General features: G+C 45.2%; 1 protein-coding gene across 1 annotated transcript in view; it reads left to right on the forward strand.

The window, feature by feature from the left end:
* The first annotated feature begins 272 nt into the window (after positions 1 to 272).
* DPP7 (dipeptidyl peptidase 7) overlaps positions 273 to 20,022 on the forward strand; it is a 28,078-nt gene continuing 8,328 nt past the window's right edge. The window contains exons 1-7 of the mRNA XM_057384081.1: positions 273 to 508; positions 806 to 919; positions 4,832 to 4,971; positions 5,683 to 5,846; positions 9,691 to 9,826; positions 17,928 to 18,009; positions 19,716 to 19,882. Coding sequence (XP_057240064.1) covers positions 433 to 508; positions 806 to 919; positions 4,832 to 4,971; positions 5,683 to 5,846; positions 9,691 to 9,826; positions 17,928 to 18,009; positions 19,716 to 19,882 — 879 coding nt within the window. The 5' untranslated portion in view covers positions 273 to 432. The remainder of the gene's footprint in view (positions 509 to 805; positions 920 to 4,831; positions 4,972 to 5,682; positions 5,847 to 9,690; positions 9,827 to 17,927; positions 18,010 to 19,715; positions 19,883 to 20,022) is intronic.

The raw sequence follows: 20,022 nt of genomic DNA on the forward strand, positions 1-20,022 counted from the left end.
CCCCGAGCGGCTGCTTCCCTCAGCCCTGCAGGACGGTGCAGTGGAGCCTCACCCTCCTCATCCCCGAGCCGCACGCCGGCTTCCCGGCCAGAGCCCGGGGCTGCGACCGCCTCTCAACGTGGAAATTACAGCTGCTGCCAGCGCTGTTTGCCAGCGGTGTTTGCCAGCGGGACGGGAGCAGCGGAGAGCCGCCTGAGCCCTCCGCGGAGCACACGGACCGGGCAAGCACGGCACGGCACGGCACGGCGCGGCACGAACTGGAGCCGCGCTGCCACTCGGGCGGGCGGAGCCGCCACAACCAAACAGCGGCAGCAGCGCCGCCCGCGCGGTCACGTGAAGGGACGCTGGRCACCACGTGATGTGAAAGCCGAAGATCACGTGACCGGCGGCCACGCGGGAGCGCTCGCTGTCCACACCACACGGAGCGCTGCCATGGCTCCGCTGCTGCTGCTGCTGCTCCCGYCACTGCTGCTGCTCCCGCTGTCACCGTCCGCCCGCGCCGCTCCCGGTGAGTGTCTCAGGCCGGACCCTTCTGCCTACCCCTCCGCCCCTTGGACCCCTGTGCCTGACCTCCTCCTTCCCGGGCCAGAGCCCTGGCCCTGCCATGGACAGGACCCCCCGCTTGCTTTTGCGGGCTCCGGGCGGGACCCCGAGCCGGCCTCGCTGGGCCGGAGCCCTCAGCCGGCCTGGGGAGCATCGGGCGGGCGCTGCGACTTCCCCGGGCCCCGGTTCCCGGGCTGGTTCGTGTCGCACCGGCTGACAGCGCCTGTTGTTGGTTTCCCCGTGCTGATGATGTCCCCTCCAGCTGCCCGGCTCGTGCGGCCTGGCCTGGAGGAGCGGCTCTTCCCGCAGGTGCGGGACCACTTCAACTTCGAGACCTACGGCAACGAGACCTTCCCGCAGCGGTACCTGGTGTCGGGTAGGTCCCGGGGATGCTGTGACTTCGGGCTGGATTCCTTTCTGCCTTAACTGCCCCGCTCCCGAGGCAGAGCAGGAGCTACAGAATAGCACTTGGGCAGCCAAGAATCTGTGTGAGTGAAGGACCAACTCTGTGTGAGCCAAGGGTTCCCCAGCATTGTCTATATCCTCTTCTCCTTTTCATTCAATTTTACAAAGGCTTATACTGATAGGACAAGGGGGGCTGGCTTTAAATTGAAAGAGAGTAGGGTTAGATTGCATTTTAGGAAGGAATTCTTCCCTGTGAAAGTGGTGAGGCCTTGGCATAGGTTGCTCAGAGGAGCTGTGGCTGCCCCACCCCTGGAAATGTTCAAGGCCATGTTGAGCAGGGTTTGGAGCAATTTGGGATAGTGGGAGGTGTTCCTGTCCATGGCAGAGGAGTGGAACTGGATGGGCTTTAAGGTCCTTTCCAGCACAAACCAGTCTGGGATTCACTCCTTGCCTTCTGCTTGTTCTGGCTGTGTGGTGCAGGGGGGAATTGTGGGGACTGATCTCTCTGGAGAAAGAGTATACTAGAAACAGGAGCTGTGTTAGTCTTGTACCAGAGCTAACTCTGTGTGTGTGCCTTGATGGAAGCATTTCTTACAAATGCAACTTAGTGCTCTGAATGCATCAGGAAAAACAAATAGTGGCTGAAATGTTGCACTCTGTACTAGTCATTTTTAGGAGCAACTCCTAAAAGCAASTCCTTGAAAGCAACTCCTTTTGGGTCAGTAGTTTGTGTTATTTAAAACTATGCAACTGTAGGTAGCTTAATCCATGCCAAACAATGAGCAGTGCCAACAAGGATCCAGCGGTGTCTTCCTTCTGTGCCACTGACAGTAAAAGAGAAAAGGCCTTTCTAAACAGCMTGTGATTGAAATAGCATCAATTTCTGTAACCAGTGTTGCATATTTTTCAACCCTGCCTACCCAGAGGAATTGGGGAGCAATTTGCAGGGAGAGAGTGAAGTAGACCTGGGAATAGCAACAGACCTGAGCACTGCCCAGCTTGGTGCCCACCTGCTGCTGCCTGCCAGGCAATGTGAGGGCTGCAGCTCACCTTCCCATTGCCTGTTGCTCTGCAGCTTGTTCAGCACCTGTGCCAARTCATGTGTTTCACTAGGCATAAATTTATGGATCAGTTCAACCCAAAGATATGGACACACCAGTGAATTTTGAGAGCATACCCAAGGGTGAGATTACAGTTTTTGAACAGAATGTTGGGAATACATGACTTAAAACATTGTGCAAGTTTTACGTGCTTTTTTAAAAAAGTGTTATGTTTTATCTGTGTGTCCTGGGCAGAGCTGAATAATACTTGTGAGGAGCAAAATTGCAGTTTTGCTGGCTTATAGAGAATTTCTTACTGAAAATTCCTGTAATTCCATTTCCCTCTATTGTTTTTTTTTGTGCAATATGAGACTTTTCAGATTATCAGCAAGAAGTTAGAGACTTGTTTCACAACAGGGCATCTGATACTGTTCAGTTTAGCTGGCAATTCCCCAGGATTTCAGTCTAAAAATAGATACCTTTTTAAGGTGCCTATCTGGTTTGCTTTTGGCTCCTGTGATAGTTGTTTACTCCAGAAGCCATGAAGCATATCAGGAGAAGAGCCAGAGGAAAGAGAACACTGCAGCATAGTGAGTCAGTCAGCCTCTTTGTTGAATGAAGAACAGCAGTTTCACTAAAGAAAAGCTTCAAATCCCATTCCAAGCCAAATCTGGCTTTGGAAAATCTGTGCTGAGAATGCCAAGAATTAAATTTGGGCCTCTCTGTTCATGGAAACAGCCTCATGTGACAGCRGTGTGCACTTGTGAACTGCTGTGGAGGGTTCCTTTGGATGATGTGCTGGAATCAACAGTTAACTGATGGTCTGAGGTTTGTCATTGAAGAAGACTATTTATTATCCATCTTAAGTCATGTGTAATTTATGACTAAGYTAAAATCAAATGTTTGTTAAAGTCAGCAAGCATTAGAGTAACTGTTTCTTAGATAAGCTAGTGTTGGCATCACGGCTCAGYTTGTCCTGCCCAACTCAATTTGCCTTCAATTATAAACTGATCTGAGGATGAAGTACATTGTCTTCATTTACCATCCTCTACATATATATGCATGACATATCATGTGAGATGTATATATGTGTGTGTKTTACATATATAAGATATATCAGCATGTCCTGGGCTTATCCCCACAGTGTGGGCAGCAGGTGTGTGTGTGGAGGGGATTCTGTTCCTCTGCTCTGCTCAGGTGAGACCCCATCTGCAGAGCTGCCTCCAGGCCCRGGACCTCAGCACAGGAAGGGTGTGGAGCTGCTGGAGTGAGTCCAGAGGAGCCAGAGACATGATCTGAGAGCTGGTATAGCAGAGCATTTCATCCTCTCCCAAGAGCTTATCTGTTGTTTGTTAGCCAGTTAGATAACTCAAACAGGACAAGCTGTGTTGTAGAGAGATTTTTGGGCCATGGGGTTAWCACTGGTCTGGCATTTCCCAACTGCCAATAAATACCTTACTGYTGAAGTGAGATCTGACAAGATAAGCTGGATTTTGACTGACTGACAGCCATTCACTTTACAACTATAAAAGCCACCCCAAACTTCCACAAAGCAGAAATCTGCTATAATTTTTTCTGGAAATGTGTGGAGTTTCTCCCATAAACAGGGGATGTCTGTTTTGCAGTTACTYCCCAGGGGTTAAGTGAAGGAATCTCTGTACGTTATCATCATTTTGGTGGTAAATTACATTTGACTCCTAGTCAATACTATTTCTTTTGTCAGCTTTATAGATACCTTGATACTGTGCACTATTTTATGTTATGCTTTATCTACTAGTAGTTCTTTAGTTTTATGCTGTGTAGTGAGTAATTCTGATTAAGATCTTTTGTCTGTTATCTCTTGYCTGTTTAATAAATAATTCWTTTTTATAAATAGATCTGATTTGCYATCATTAGAACTGTGAGCCAGCGTGATTTCTTAAAACTGTTGCCAAAATTWGAGGCTAAGGCAAGGCTTGTCTGAARCTTCCWCTCATCCCATGACAGTTGGAGCCCCTCTGCTCTGGAGACAGGCTGGGAGAGTAGGTGTGTTCAGCCTGGAGAAGAGAAGGCTCTGGGCASACCTTATTGYGGCCTTTCAGCACTTAAGGCTTGTGGAAAAGAAGGGACAAGGGACAATGGTATGAAGTGACAGATGGTGGATTTGGATTGCATGTAAAGAAGAAATTTTTTTCAGTGCGGGTGAGGTGGCCCTGRTACAGGGTGGCTGCCCCATCCCTGGAAGTGTTCAACACCAGAATGGACAGGGCTTGGAGCAACCTGATCTAGTGGGAGGTGTCCCTGCCCATGGCAGAGGGCTTSAACTAGCTGGTCTTTGAAGGTCCATCCCAACTCAAACCATCCTATGATAGGTAATTTGCAACTTTATACATTTCAGCAGGAGCAGCAGAAAGATACAGGCAATTCCTTTATGCCAGTTTTGTGTAAAAATTGATCTGTGCAAGTGTTTTGGAGTAAGTTGGGCTAAAAATCGTATGTAAATGGGAAATCACTCTTTTGGGGGGCAGCTGTCTGCAAATGACTTGCAGAACTTGAGATGTTAGGTATTTTCAGGTGGAAGTGAAATTTTCAGGCCATGTACTGATCTCATGGAAGCTCTTATGTACCCCCACCCAAATGAGAGATTTCTGGAGCCTGACATTTCTGTCACCTTTGTGTGCCATCTCAGGTCTCAGGAATCGGCCTGTTCACAGAGTTCTTCCTTGTTAAGCTCCTGCCCAAACTCACCAAAAATTGACTCATTTCATGCATAAGTTGTTTATTGTGTTTTGGGGGATTTTATGTGTTTTTGTGGGTTGTTTTTTTTTAAAAATTTTTAATTTGTTTTATTTCAATTGCCTCAGCAAAGTTCTGGAAGAAAGGATTTGGGCCCATCTTTTTCTATACTGGCAATGAAGGTGACATCTGGACCTTTGCTCAGAACTCTGAYTTCATATTTGAATTAGCAGAGGAACAGCAAGCACTTGTCATTTTTGCTGAACATGTGAGTATTTTAATCATTATGCATCCTTTAGAGTCCTGTTGTGTTCAGTGTTACCAAATTCAGCTTTCTGCAGGTCTGGAATMCTAGTACCATTCCTTGCCATGAAGCTGAGTGGGACCTGCTCATAAGAGAAAGCTTACAGCTTTCTCTCCATGACAGCAGATCATCTTTACTTAATCATGGTTTTTGAATAATTTTTTACTATGTCGCACCACTCCAGGATACAGACTGCTGTTTTTGTTTTTGTTTTTTTTAGTAGAGTCTATGCCACGAATGCATTGCTTTTGTAAGTAGTATCTACAGGCCTTGAACTCCATGTTGGATTAGAGAGATACTTTGGGTAATATTTAATGTCTTTAGCCCACAAAGTCCCAAGCCAACCTTTCCCATACTATTAAATCTACCATCTATCAGTGTAGGCATGAAGAGATTATCCTGTTCCCTTTTGGTAGCTGGGGATGTCAGGGGAGACACACGTGCTGAGAACCCATTTGGCACCCACTGAAGCAGCTTGTCATGTACTGTCCATCTTCTCCAGAATCTGTCCTGAAGGTCTCTGTGTGTCAGGTGCAGTAGATAAGGCACTTCTGCAGTTAAAGGACACCTTATGCTCTGTTATCTCTTCCTATTAGTGCACACTTAACCCAGTTCTGTGGTGAAAGCAGAAAAGACCCAGACCAGCATTGCCTCAGTGTATCTCTTTCATTTCAGAGGTACTATGGGAAATCTCTTCCGTTTGGACTTGAGTCAACACAGCTGAAGAAGATGGGTCTGCTCACCGTGGAACAAGCCCTTGCTGACTATGCAGTGCTCATTACTGAGCTTAAGCAGCAGTTTGGTGCTGCAGACTGCCCTGTCATTGCTTTTGGAGGCAGGTAGGTGTTATGTGGGCTCCTTCCCTTTTCTGCATCCTTTCCCAGCCAAAGTTATCCTGGCCTCATAGAGCTCTCAAGGAAGTTCTCAGGGCAGAGCTTTAAGCTATCCTGTTGAGAGYAGCTGTGCCTGTGCCTCAGCTCCCATGAGCTTATCACCAGGTCCCACTCTGCTTTTCCATCCAGCATTAGTCTCCATTTGTGGTTGCTTTGGAGAAGCACCCCTGACTGGATGTTTCTGAGCTTCTTCAATTTATGAATCGTCCAGAACTGCGGAAAAAAAAAAGTATTTTGGAAACATAAAGGGAAAATACCAGRCTTGCCAGTGATGAGCAATAGAATGGTGTGCCAGAACTTGAGGAAACAAACAGTAATGGGGTCCCTCAATGTGCTTCATGAGGTGTTGGCTACARTGAAGCTCACCTAAAATGTGTCTACACTAATCCATGCAGCATGATGATTAACCAAGAGGGGCTCAAAGCTTTGGCCCAGGCCCACAGGTTTGACMCTACTGACAAAAGTGAAGTCTGGTAGGATAAATCCTGTGACTGGAGTGCCCTGTTGGATGGTTACAGGCTSTTCAGGAGGGATAGGCAGGGCAGAGGAAATGGGGAGATGGCATTGTATGTAATGGAAGGGCTGGAATGTCTGGRGCTCATGACYRGCAGTGGGRCAGTTGAAAGCTTTTGGGTAAGAATCAATGGATGGATAAAATAATGCAGATGTCACTGTGAGAGTCTACTTAGGATCTCCCAGACAGGACCATGATGCCAACAAATTATACTTCGAGAAACTAAGGGTGGCTTCAAGTCAATTTTCCATGTCCTTATGGGGGACTTCAGCTTGCCAGAAATCAGTGGGGAAGATCACATAGCTGGTACAGTCTAGGCCAGAATTTTCCCTGAAAAACCCAGATGACAACTTTGTGGCACAGACTCGGAAAGATTCTTGATCTGCTGCTTGTCAGCAAAGGATTTAGTGAGCAACACAGGGATTGGCGGCCGTTTTATTGGCCACTGCAGCCATGAAGCCATCAAGTTTAAAATCTCTGTTGACAGGAGGAAAAGTGCCAGCAAAACCTCAACTCTGGCCATGAGGACAGCAGACTTCAGGCTCCTCCAGGAATTATTGAGTAAAATTCCCAGGGAAAATATTTTTGTAGGTGATGGGATCCATCAGTGTTGGTCACTTTTTAAATATCACCTGTTAAGGGCACAGGAGTGGCAATTCCCAAATGTCTAAAGGCAGGCAAGGCAGAAGGCCAGGTTGGCTGTACAGGGATCTTGTATTGCAAATAAGGTGAAAAAGAAAGTGGTGTGCCCCGTGAAAGCAAGGTCAGGTGACCTGAGAAGAATACAAAGATACTGCTCCCCACTATAGGGAAAAAAATCATGTGGTTAAAGCTTAGTTGGAGTTGAAGCTGCCAGAACTGTTGGGAACGATAAAAAGAATTTTTAAAATACATTAATGGTGAAAGGAAATGTAGAAATAACATTGGCCTATTCCAGGATGAGGATGATCAGCTGCATATAGGGACACAAACAAGGCAGAGGTGTTTATTGCAWTCTTTGCCTCTGTCTTCAACATGGATGACARACCAAAGGCCCTGAGCTGGAGCACCACGGCTGCAAGAATAATCAACTCCCAGTTGATCCTGAACTTGTGCAGGATCTGCTGCTCCATCTAGATTCCTACAAATCTGTGGGGCCTGTTGGGATTCATCCAAGAATCCTCAAAGAGCTGCTGATGTGATTGCWAAACTTTTCTTGATGATTTTTGAGCAGTCTTGGGAATCCAGAGAGGTCTCAGCTTACTGGAAGCTGGCAAACATTGTTCCAGTTTTCAAAAAGGGCAAGTAAGAGGACCCTGGAAACTACAAGCCTGTAAGTCTCACTTCAGTGCCAGTARAGTCTGGGAAAATCATGGGAAATATTATTCTGGGAGGTATTGAAAAACTACCTGCAGGGCAGTGTAGTCATTGGTCACAGTCAGCTTCAGGAGAGGAAGGTCCTGCTTGTTGAACCTGRTTTCCTTCTATGATGGGGTAACCCACCTGATTGATCTATGAAAGCCAGTAAATGTCATTATTTTAGAGTTAATCGAACCTTTTGATGCTATCTCTCCCAAGGATTTTGATGGGCAAAATGTCCAGTATATAGCTGAATAACATAATGGGTGAGCAACTGGCTCACTGGTTGGCACAAAGAATTATAGTGTTTGGGGTAACACCAGGCTGGTGTCCAGTCACTGGTGGGATTCTGCAGGGCTCCATCCTCAGCCCTGTGCTTTTCTGCAGCTTTGTTAATGACCTGGATGCAGGACTTGAAGGAATACRAAGTCAGTTTGCCAACAACACTAAATTGGGACAAGCCGTTGACTCCCTTGAAGGCAGAGAGGACCTGCAAASAGACCTCAATAAATCAGAGAGGTGGAAAATCACTAGCCCTATAAAATTTCCAATGGCAAGTGCTGGATTCTTCATCTAGGATGGGGCAACCCTGGCTGTGTGTATGGACTGGGGAATTGAATTCAGTTGTAGTGAACTAAAAAGCATTTGATCTGACAGTTATCATTAAGCCTCCAGCTGGCTGTGATGTGGKGACTGAACTGTTGATCTTATGGGGATTTATACTGTGACTATCAGGACACTAGCTAGTGTAGWAAAGCTCAGGAATTGTCCTGGGATTGGAAGGCGGGAGAGGGATTCAGCAAAACCTCCTAGTTGGCTGCATGTTAGACTGCAGCTCTATATGTGAAATTGAGAGGTGTGCAGCAGCCCTGAACACCTAAACCCAAATCAAGAACACTGAAATATGGCAGTGCTGGAGAAGCACAGTATTTCCTTTGGAAGAGAAAAAACAGACTTCTTCTGGGGCTTATAACTGTGCCAAATTAACCTGAAATTACTTGCAGCAGGTTTCAGGTAATAAATAGCCCTGTCTCCAAGACCKGGGCTAGAGAAATGCAAATTGCTTTACACGTGAGTCTGTGGGAATGATGTATGCTGCAACCACTGGAGGTGGTGGGGAGGGAGTGCCTTTAAGCTTGGAGTTAGACCAGGTTTAACCTATGTTTTGTGACCTTTGCCCCCCCTGATGGCCTCGGAGGAACTCCACAGCCAAAGGCAAATTAATGACTTCTGTAATCTTGGATCTATGTAGCAGCTCTTGAGTCATGTATAGATTGTGGCCCTGGCACTGAAGCTACCAAGGTGGCTTTGACTTTTCTTGTGGCATTTGTTAATGTTTCCCCTTCCCTGTATCTGTGCTGATCARCTATGGAGCTGTTACTTGGGGTGCCCAGGGAGAGTACTTCCCAGTTTCCAGGAGTTGAGAGTTGTGCCATGTTCAGGGACGCTATTTGACAAAACCTGGCAAAGTTCTGACTATTTCTAACTAGTTCTTGTCATTCTGTATGCAAAATGTACAGGGTATCTTCTCTCTTTGAACAGTGAGTGTTTCACTCAAGCTCCCCTTTGCTCTGTTGTGAAACTAGCAGGGATGTGCTCAGAAGGATGGTGTAAAGTTAAATACCGATTTTCATTTGTCTTCTGAGCTGCTGTGTTCCCACCAGAGTTGGTGTGAGCATTTGGAGAAAAGCCAGTAAGAGCATGGGGTGCTGCTCACTGGCAAAACTGGATCAATATGAGGATGAGGCTCAAAGCATCACAGATATCCATGACCATCATGCATATCACAGAGCATGTGTGAGAATGTGAGACATCACGGATATCTGTGAGTTTCTTGTTACCCTGGGTTAGGTGAGTCTGTAAATGTTGGCCTGAACTTCTGAGTTTTACAGTATAAGTTATCTGTTAAAGGGAGTAACTCTTGTGTCTCCTTGGCAGCTATGGAGGAATGCTGAGTGCTTACCTGAGGATGAAATACCCAAACATTGTGGCTGGAGCRTTAGCTGCCAGTGCTCCTCTGTTGTCTGTGGCTGGCCTTGGAGACCCCACCCAGTTCTTCAGAGATGTCACAGCAGTAAGTAACATCTCTTTTCAGGAGCAGTATTTTCTTCCTTTAGGAATGCTGTTTCTTTTTCCTTTTCCAGGTGTTTAAATACACATCTGTCTTYACAGCATCATTGCTAAGCAGGGAGTGCAATTTAAATGATAACCTGGAAGAAAAAACAGCAGCTGCAGGAAGGCTTAGCACTGCCTTAGCTGGGGCAGCTCAGTGTACAAAGGTGGTGCTCCAAGCAGCACAACTCCATGACTGTACCTTTCGTACCTCTAAGAATTCACTTTCCTATTTCTAGTGGCTTGACCATATTACAGCCTGAAATTTTTCCTTTGTGCCTGGCTGAACCCCTTTGGTATAATTTATTTTTCAAATCCTCTCCCAAAATGCTGTATTTTGCACTGGTACCAATGAGTCACAGCATCTCCTTAGTCCAAGGTGATTGCATTTAATGAAGAACTTGGAAATCTTCATTTCACTAGCCAAAAATGTGCAAGATGTCCTGGGATCACTTAAAATTTAAATGTGGCTTTTTCAGTTTAAAGCTRTGAAAAGGTGGTGTTAGAACTGACTTACATTTAGCTTACAAGGAAAGAAGTTTACTACCTGGCAGYACTGAAATCTTGTGTTGGTGCTTGTTCTGCCTCTCTTTTGACATGAATTTCTAGATCTGGGTGACACAGATGGCTTTGTATGGATTACATTTGTTGTCCCTCAGTTGGGGCTGAGGTCTGTACCCAGTGCAGGACCAATGAGCACACAGAACTGAGACCTTTCATGTTCTTCTGCCCAGAATTAGGGCTAGGCTATAATTCATTAAGCTTTGGGGAGTTTGCAGGCTTTTATACAAGTTACAACAAAGAAGTTGCACAGAACTTGTTCACTGGTCAACATAACCAGTGCTTCTCTGCACATGCTTCAATCAGTGCCATCCTCACTATACCAAGGTGCTTGACATTAGCATGTAAGATGCTTCAGGGGTGATTTTTACTTTGCTACTTAGTCATAGGTTACCTTTGGGCCACCTTAGCATTCTTCTCCCCCATCCCTCTAGTYTGGAGGTGAATTATCTTTGTTGACATATTCTTGTCATTCTTGTCTTACTTTGCTRTGATTTTCCACTTCAAAGACCACACCTGTGTACGCAGCTCCTGGTCTTTTTGCTCTTATTTGCATACATGAGCAACTTGTTTCTGTGCAGAGACTTATATAACAGATAGCTTTACCAGTAAGTATAAAGAAGAGACTGTTACATGAAAATAAACACACTTGAAACTCCTAAGTGTAAAAAAGAATAATAGACATCTTGTCTTAGAGTTRTAACTTTTAAAACAAAAAATATACTAACATTTTGTGTGGAAAAATTCACAACACCAGAGGTTTCTGTCCAAAATGGAGACAGAGRAGTCCTGTAATTTTATTTTAATAGAGGGAGAGGCCATGGGGTATTTCCCATGAGGTGTCTCAAATTGTTGGGGGTGGCAACAGCCCCCTTTTTGTCCTAATTTTCTAGACACATCACCCTCTTCCTTTCCCTGTTGGCTGAGATACTCGGAAGGCACAGACTTCCTGAATCACCTACTCTATGTCCCCCTCAACTATGCACATGCCACTCCCCCCCCCCTTTTTTTTTTGTTTTATGTAACAGAACTCTGTATATAATTCTATAAAGTCTTTGGTTTTTTCTCTAGGTTTAGGAATTTAACATGGCTTTGGCTGAACAACAGTCTTGAGTGTTGAGTAATAACATTACTCAGTGTTGAGTAACAACATTTTCTAGAACTGACGGTTTCTTCCATTACTTCCCTAAGTCCCTGGCCCTATCTAGAAGCAGATTCACATGGTCTGTTTGTAAAGGCACATTCATCTTATTCCTTTCAACTCCTAGTCTCTTCATTTTCTCAATAATTTTCTTTGCAAACTTTAATTTTCATTGATTTAATCTTTTCTTCCTGGATCTTCTTTGGTTTTGTGATTATTTGCAGTGACATMATTTTCTGTCCTCYAGCCATTTCTGGATCAGGAGGCCTGGCTACCACCTGCATCCCCTTGATCACCTGCTGCATTGACTGCACTAAGCAAGGTATCACMTATGGTAAAAAGAATAGAATTGCTATAGCATGTATGAGGAGAAATAGCATTTGTTTAACCTATAGTCCACCAGATAACCATGAAAACATATCCCATTCCCATCTTTTCCATGTCTGGGCTGATACATGAGCTAAACTTTATTTCCTTTGCTGTCTGTGTTACCTCTTTTCCATTGTCATCTATTTGCAAACAGCAGCTTGAGTAATTTAATTTTCCAAAAACTCCTYCTTCTTCTGCTAATAGGTAATCAGATACCATCCGATGGTGAAATATCAYATTCCTTATTTGAGTGGATTGATCAGCAAGAAGGTCAAGAGCTGGAGCTGTCTGRTTRGTTATAATTTCAGACAGCTTGTAACCTAATTATCCCATTCAAATTATAGATGGGTTCTGTAGCATCTGAWATTAATTCATTAGRATTCCAAGTGGCTGCTCCATTGTGTTGTATGATTTGTGCTGGTGGCCATTCATCTTTTCCCCATTTTTGGGCACTCCCTCCAGCCAGGGATGCATCAGTTGATTAGTTTTCTCTGATTAAATCATCCTATGCTTTGATTCCCAGCTGATTTCCCTGAATTTGTGGTAGCAAAAGAACAACAGTCTAATCTACCCTATATAACATATCCTTGACCAGTTCAGAGGTAACCTGTAATAAGCATGTTGGCCACAAATCCAATGWTGTCCTTTCAAGGCCCATGTTGTGTTAGCAAAGGGGCTTTCCTACCCTTTGTCATCAATTGGTGGGWCAAAATGCAGCTTGTTTCCTGGACCTAATGGTCCTCCAACAATAGCTGCCCTACCATAAGAGTCACAATATCTGTATTTCCAACCTCCCACGTGAGGTTTCTACCTATAGTTATATACCCAAGCTATTATTGTTGGATTTGGACCAGAACTCAGTGAAAAGGGTTTGAGTTCYGYTCWGATGTCACSRCTTCYACTGATAGTCACAGACAACRTGTGTGTTCTACTTGYGGAATTGTCTCAGRGGCAGCTTAAAAACAGGTGGTCAAAAAAAACCTATTTTTTTTTAGGTTTTCCTCACTGTTTTAGGTCCCTTCCCACTGTTTTACAGTCTTCAAAATCCTTCTGATCAGTGTGATAGGAGCACTTTACCCAGCTACCATTAGTGAACTTAACATTCGTTTGATTCCATCTGCCTTGATATTTGTAACAATCATAAGGAAGGCAATTGGGTGTCCAACAGTCTAAACCTAAAGTCTGTCATACAGGCTTTTTCACACACATACATACATCCCCTCTCCTGCTTTGGCAAAAAATGCCTTTTATGGAAAAATGAAGTTGCCAAAATCCTGTCYGATTTAGTGTGCTAACCCATCATTTAGGTTTGACTGGGCTGGCCACCCAGGGCCAGTCTTAAAGTCCTTCTGGCCCTTCTGACCCCACAATTGTTATGGTTAAAGGTTTTTGCTAGTTCTTCTCCTAAGACTGAAAATTGTTTTCCCACCCCAGCTCCCACCTAACTGACAATATAAAAGTAGGATTTTTAATATTATGAAAAACATTCTAATGGTGTAATCTAATTACCCAGTGTAATTTTTATATTGTTCTCTGCACCACCTGTGGAAAGTGTGTTGCCTTGAAAGGCCTGTTTTTAATAATGGCACAGACACGGTTAAGGGGATAAAAAGGGTTTTACCTCGGTATTTGGGATCCCAGGTGCACAACTTGATGGCAGAATGCACMCCCGTGTACAGCACGGGTACAAGTTTTATAGGTTTCAGGAATTAGCATATCTATCTAGGATTCCCCAATAAGAAACTTCACAAATGCAGTAATGTCCCCCTATTCTAATGAACCMCCCCAGATGAGGCCAGAGCCCAGTTTACACAGGACGTTCTGGACAGAAGGCTTCACCCAAGGCTGGAGCCTCGGGTTTAAGATAGCACAGGGCAYGCTGACYCCTTCCTGAGGATGTTTGGTCTCTCTTTCTAGCAGAACTCCTAAATTAAGCTGGAATATCAGGCTACAGGAATTACAAATATGTGGGCTAAGGGGTACAGGCGGATGCATAGAGGAGAGAGAAAGCGTAAAAAAGAAAAGCAAAAATCATCAGGCATCAGTGAAGGCACATAAACCACTTAATATAAAACATTGACAGCAAGTATTAGCCCCCCAGTGACTGGAGACCCCAGAGGAGGGATGCCCATTATAGATKATTTCAGCAGACAGTCTGTGGGTAGGCACATGGGCTTCCCTCGATGTCGATGCACTGGCTACTGCTCCAGTCTGCTCCTGCAGAGTGTCAGTCATGGCCTTCCATCCTTCTCCTCCAGCTGAGCTGTCCAAATCTTGGAGCCTTCAGAGACCTTAACCCAAGCATGATGGGTCCACCTGTATTCAGCTATCCTGATGGCTGTTTCTGTGGTCAGTAATACTTGGAAAGTCCATGCCACTTTGCCACCAGTGGTGCTTCTTTCCACTCCTTAATTAGGACTTAGTTTGCTGGTCGGATGTTATGAACAGCAAAATCCAAAGGTAGGGTCTGTGCCAGCTGGGCTTCCTGTAGAAGGGATTTCATTACAGACAGTATCCTGGCCACATATTGTTTTAAATATGCATCACTAATTTCCACTCTCCTACTAGGATGAGAATTACCAGGGTAATTCCAAACTTCAATTGAAAGGGAGATAATTGAATATCTCTTCTGGGTCTGGCCCTCATTCTTGCCAAAGCTAATGGCAGAAGTCATACCCATAGCATCTTGGTTTCTATCAGCAGCTTCCAAAGGTGTTTCTTTATTTCTCTATTATTTTTTTTCTATTCAGCCTGAGCTATGGGAGTGCTGTGGGTATGGAGGTTCCATTGTATTCCTAAAACAGCCATAACCCCTTGAARGATCTTTCCTGAAAAATGAGTTCCRCTATTTGAGTCTGTTACTTCCACAATCCCATATCTTGGAGCTATTTGTTCCAAAAATACTGCAATAATTGACCTAGAAGTTGCTGAAGCACTTGGAAATGCTTCTGGCCACCCTGTTAGCTGACATGCTATTACATGAAGATACTTAAGAATCTTCCCGCTTGGGGCATTTCATGAAATCCACCTGGCATCGTTGGAAGGGACATAGAGCCCAAGGCCTCTTTCCCCTGACAAGTTTCTTYGTAACTGGCTATTGACTTTAATACAAACCAAGCAGCCTTCAACAGCTCGTTTTGCCAGATTAAAAAGACCTACAGCAATATACATCTTGAGGAAGGCCTTTGCCAAGTCTCAGGACCCCAATGACTCCCTTCATGGGGTTCTTTTAATATTTGTTGGGCTAAAGCTCTTGGTATCCATTATTTGCCATCCCTTGTAAACCAATTATCCTCTCTTTCCTCTGCCCCASTACTTTTAAYTRTCTCCAACTCCTCTGGTGGAAAAGACWGWTTCTCTGSCAGTCATGGAGTCACTGGGAGCAAAGGCGGGTGCACTCTCAGGTTTAYTCCCCGAAGATCCCACTGTACTCACCACAGAGATTTTCAGWGGTCCTTCCCTGCAGACTCTTCATGGACCCCCCTGGTYTGSCACTCATCTGTCTCCTGGACAGTCTGGGGAACCCAATCAATSGCCCGATGTGGCTGCACCAAGRGGAGCTGATCACCAAAACTGGGTGAGGTGTGCCTTCAGCTCCTGCTGCCTCCAGACGGTGGAAGGATCCCAGACAAGCCCATATTTGTGTGGAAAAATTCACAGCACCAGAGGTTTATGTCCAAAAAGGAGACAGAGTATTTCTGTAACTATATTCAAATAAAGGGAGAGACCATGGGCATTTCTCGTGGTCTTGGGGGACACAGCCTCCTTTTTATCCTAGGTTTCCAGCCACATCACCCCTTTTCCTTTCCCCATTGGCAGAGATACTTGGAAGGTACAGACTTCTTSAATCACCTACTCTATGTCCCCCTCTACTATGCACACGCACCTTTTTTTCTTTTACATAGCAAAACACTGTTCATAATTTTATTAAGTCTTTTTTCTTTTTCTCTGGGTTCAGGAATTTAACAGGCCTTGGCTGAGCAGCAGTCTATGTCAATTAGTAACATTTTCTAGAACTGATAGTTTCTATCATTACTTCCTTGTATATAAGCCCCTGGCCCTATCTCAATCAGATTCACTTAATCTGTTTGCAAAGGTTTATTCATCTTATTCCTCCTAATTTGGTCAACTAACAGGCTGTGAAGTGGGAATTCTTCCTTGGTTGAAGCTAAGTTCCTTTCACTAGCCCTGTCTTGCTTCATCTATGAATATGCTGTGAGTCATTGCACACCCTCAAACTTAGGGCTTTAACTTTTTCACGTGAAAAAACTTTCCAAGTAATTTAAAAATCTGCTTTCTCTGCAGCAGTAAGCCAAGCTCTGGGCTGAGCTCTTWATCAAGCACTATATGGTTTCAAAGTACTCCCTAACACCTTCAGTGTGGAGGTTGTTCTAACTTGCAATTTATGCATCTGAAGTCTGAATTGCTCTTCTTGCTGAGAGCACCCATGAGAGCTGTTAATCCTAATGACAGCACAAACCTTTCACAAGTCACTGTGGAAGCTCTCCCTTCCCTCTGTCCCTCKCTGGGAGTCAGTGCATTGTCTCAAAGCAGCTTTCTCTGTGGCCTGTACTGAACATTTTCAGCTCACTTCATGAGCCTCCAGCTCACAGGRAAGGTGGCCTAAGGGCAGCAAACTGATTTTGCATTCAAGGTTATATATGCCAACTGCCTGCAGCTAGCAAAACCCATGGTGTGAGAGCTGCACATACACCCCTGCWGCTTCCCCTGAGGTTACTGWTGCAGCAGCTGCTGAGGCCATCRGCTCWCAKGACAAATCTGAATCGGGTGTGAGTMAAGAGTAAAGCTGGAAGCCTGSAGSRGARCAGCTTTCCTCAGAATGGCTGCARTTCCTCCTGCCTCTGCTAAGCCCAGCTGTTTCTAGTCTGTGAGGGACTGGGGGTGATCTTAAATGGGTTCTTGTGCCAGGCAGTGCGTGGCAGCACCCCAGCAGTGCCTAGAGGGGAGCTCAGCCATCGTAGCAACCAGACAGATCTGCTCCTCTGTCCCAGGCCAAACTATCCCCAAGCTCTAGTTAGAGCCATTTGTAAGTGAAGATCAATAAGCACATCCAGAAGGACATTTGGAACTCCTAAAAGKGTTGCCCAGGTAAACTGTGGAAACGCCCACAATGATTTCTTTAAGCATAATTATCAGACAAAGGTTGAATTAGGAAGAAAAGAAAGATCCCAAATCTATTTTTCAGTTGAGACTGGGTCTTTATAAGAAAAATGCCTAGCTAGTGATTTGTGGTTACTTACCCTGCTCTAGCAGGGTAAAGGGATCTCAGAAGAGCCCTAATAATTCTTACAAAACACTAGTTGCCAGCAGATCTAAATCTGCCTTACAACTTGAGAGAGGAAAAGGAGCTTGAGTTCCTAGAGCMTTCAATCACAGAAACAACTTGGTCCACCATAACCAGCCACAGTTCTTCAAACTTAACTTAAAGTGCTTTTTTGGGATCAGTAATAGTTTTCCCAAGAAAAAGGACATGGTCATTTGGCAGGTCACGAGCAGGCTTAAGAAGAAAAGCAGATCTTGGTTCTGTACTCCCAATGCATAACTGACTTCTCCCATGTCTCCTTCTCACAATGTGCAGTTTCAAGGACTCTGCTCTGTGTTTAAAAGCAACAACAAAACCSCTCTGGCCCTTGCAGCCTGGCCCACTCTCCCCAGGCTGAGGCATGCTTCATATTCTCTTGMTGCTTCATGTCCAGCCTGATGCTCCAGGAAGTGCAGGGTGTCCTGTCTGACTGGTGACACAGCTGCTGCTTGGCCTGAGCTGTGCAGAGCATTGCCTTCTGCATGGACATGCTGATGGTCTGAAGGACAAGGCAGAAGCTCTGGTGTTACTGGTCCTAGAAGTGCAGTGCTGACCAGTGGGCCAGTAACCCCTGTCATCTTCTGGTCCTTCTGGCAGATCTTTCTGTTGCAGACTTTTCARGTATCTCCTCTAGGAAATTGTCATCTCGTATTTCTTCTGTCCTTTCAGGATTTTCAGAAGTCCAGCCTAGGCTGTGTCACAGCTGTCCGTRAAGCCTTCCAGCAGATCAAGGACCTGTGCCTGAGTGGAGGTAAGAAGAGAGCCTTGCAGATGGCTCCCAAGGGCAGCCAGCATTCCCAGCCACGGGGAAAAAGTTGATACAGCTTTACCTCAGCTAGTTGTTCAGATAAATTGATGCCCACATGGCTTCCTCTTTCTGCTTACACAATAGATTTTTTTTAATTAAGTTTCAGTTAGCATTAACATTTGTAACCAACACTAAAACATAAGCAGCTCTGGGGAGCTTTGCACAGTGTTAATGAAACTATTTTTTCTGCAAAACTGCTTGCAGAAAACCACCAGTATTTTATGCTAGTAAAGCCACATTTCACCAAATACTTGTCCTCAATATCCACACCATTAAGAGCTGTTCTGATTRGTATGACAGCTCAGCTCACTGGACAGATCAGAGAAATATGTGGAGGGCAGTCTAGGTCCTGAAGCAATTATYCAAGTCCCTTCCATCTCCAGTCGTGGACAGTTAGGACAGACTGGAGACCTCTGCAATGGCTCCTAAGTAGGCTGGGCCAGATGCCTTGGGCTGATGCAACATCTCCTGGAAGCTGTGCATGGTGTTGGGACAGATGTGGTGCCTCTGTTTGAGCCTTGGTCTATGGTGCTGTGGTCAGGAACTGTATGTCTCCCAGGTGCTGCTGCTGTTCTGGAACTGTCAGAGGAAACCAGGGATCAAAATGCCATTTTAGCTTTGGGTCACAGCAGGAAGAATGTTAATGTTAGTTAGTTAAGTTCTTCCAGCTGATTAGTTAAGTTCTTCCAGCTCTGCCTTGTGCCATGCTTCCTGCAGCTGAGGGTAAGGTGATCATATTTAAGGCTTAGGCCCTCAAGTGTGTATCCAAAATCAGGTCCCTGGCTGTGGGTTTCCAAGCAAAAACAGTCATGCTCTAGTGGTCAGCTTGTAGAGCAGGATGGGGGACGAACTCTGACTCCAAAATGTGGAAGATGAAAATGAAGGGAGTGAGTACATCTTGAAGGAATATCTTCAAATACTCCAGCTGACTCCAGCTGTCCTTCTCATCCCACTTGAAGGCATGTCTTCATGGATAGATGTGAGGACTGTTCTCACTGGACAGTTCTTACTGCAGATGCACCCTCTTCCCAAGAAGTTCTTTTTTTTTTTTTTTTTTTTTTTTGTTGTTGTTGGTGGGGGGGGGGGGGTTTGGTTGGAATTGTTGGGGGTATGTTTGTTTGTTTGTGGTTGGGTTTTTCTGTTTTCTTTATTTTAATTTTTTTTTTAGTTGTTTTTTCCCCCTGACGTTTTTTCCTGCTTTTAAACCTCACTGGGTCCTCTATGCTATACCTTGCTCTCCTTGCATGAGAGCTTGCCTGGGGAGTTTGCCCTGTGAGACACAGCAGCCCTGTCAGGGAAGGGGTCTGTGGGTGTGAGCAGGAGCAGCCATCAGGGCACTGGCAAAGACAGGCTGCTCTGCTCACTGKGCCAGCAGGTGCTGATTCCTCCAGRCTCCCCAGGGAGSTRTCAGTGGCTCCATGAGGGACAGAGCGTGGGCTGTGGGCCACACAAGGTTGTGACACTGCACAGAGAGGCTGTGCCTGAGCATTCTGTTCACATGTGTAAATTTAGATGTAATGTGTCCTTTCCACTAAAAACTTCATCTTATGTTACAGCATCTTCTCACTTCTGAGTGAAACAAGAAACTGAAGCTTGGTGTTACTTTACTCTGTTGAAGTTTGTATCTTTTATTTTCCTTTCTTCTGTAGCCTATGATGAGATCAGCAGAAAAATGGCCACATGCAATAAGATCTCTAACAAGGAGGATGTTTACCAGCTGTTTGGATTTGCTAGAAATGCCTTCACCATGATGGCCATGATGGACTATCCATACAAAACCGACTTCATGGGTCACCTCCCCGCCAATCCAGTGAAGGTGAGGATGTGAGTGTGAGTGTGAGTGGGTGACTGGAGCTTAGGTCACACACCATTGGTGATGGTGACAAGGCAGTAGTGGTGGATGTTGCAGCCCTTCCAGTCTGACAGTAAATCTACACAATTTAAACTTCTCTAAGA

Source organism: Malurus melanocephalus, unplaced genomic scaffold, assembly GCF_030028575.1.
Source record: "Malurus melanocephalus ecotype Western Australia unplaced genomic scaffold, MMel_1.1 scaffold_683, whole genome shotgun sequence".
NCBI classification, from domain to species: Eukaryota; Metazoa; Chordata; class Aves; order Passeriformes; family Maluridae; genus Malurus; species Malurus melanocephalus.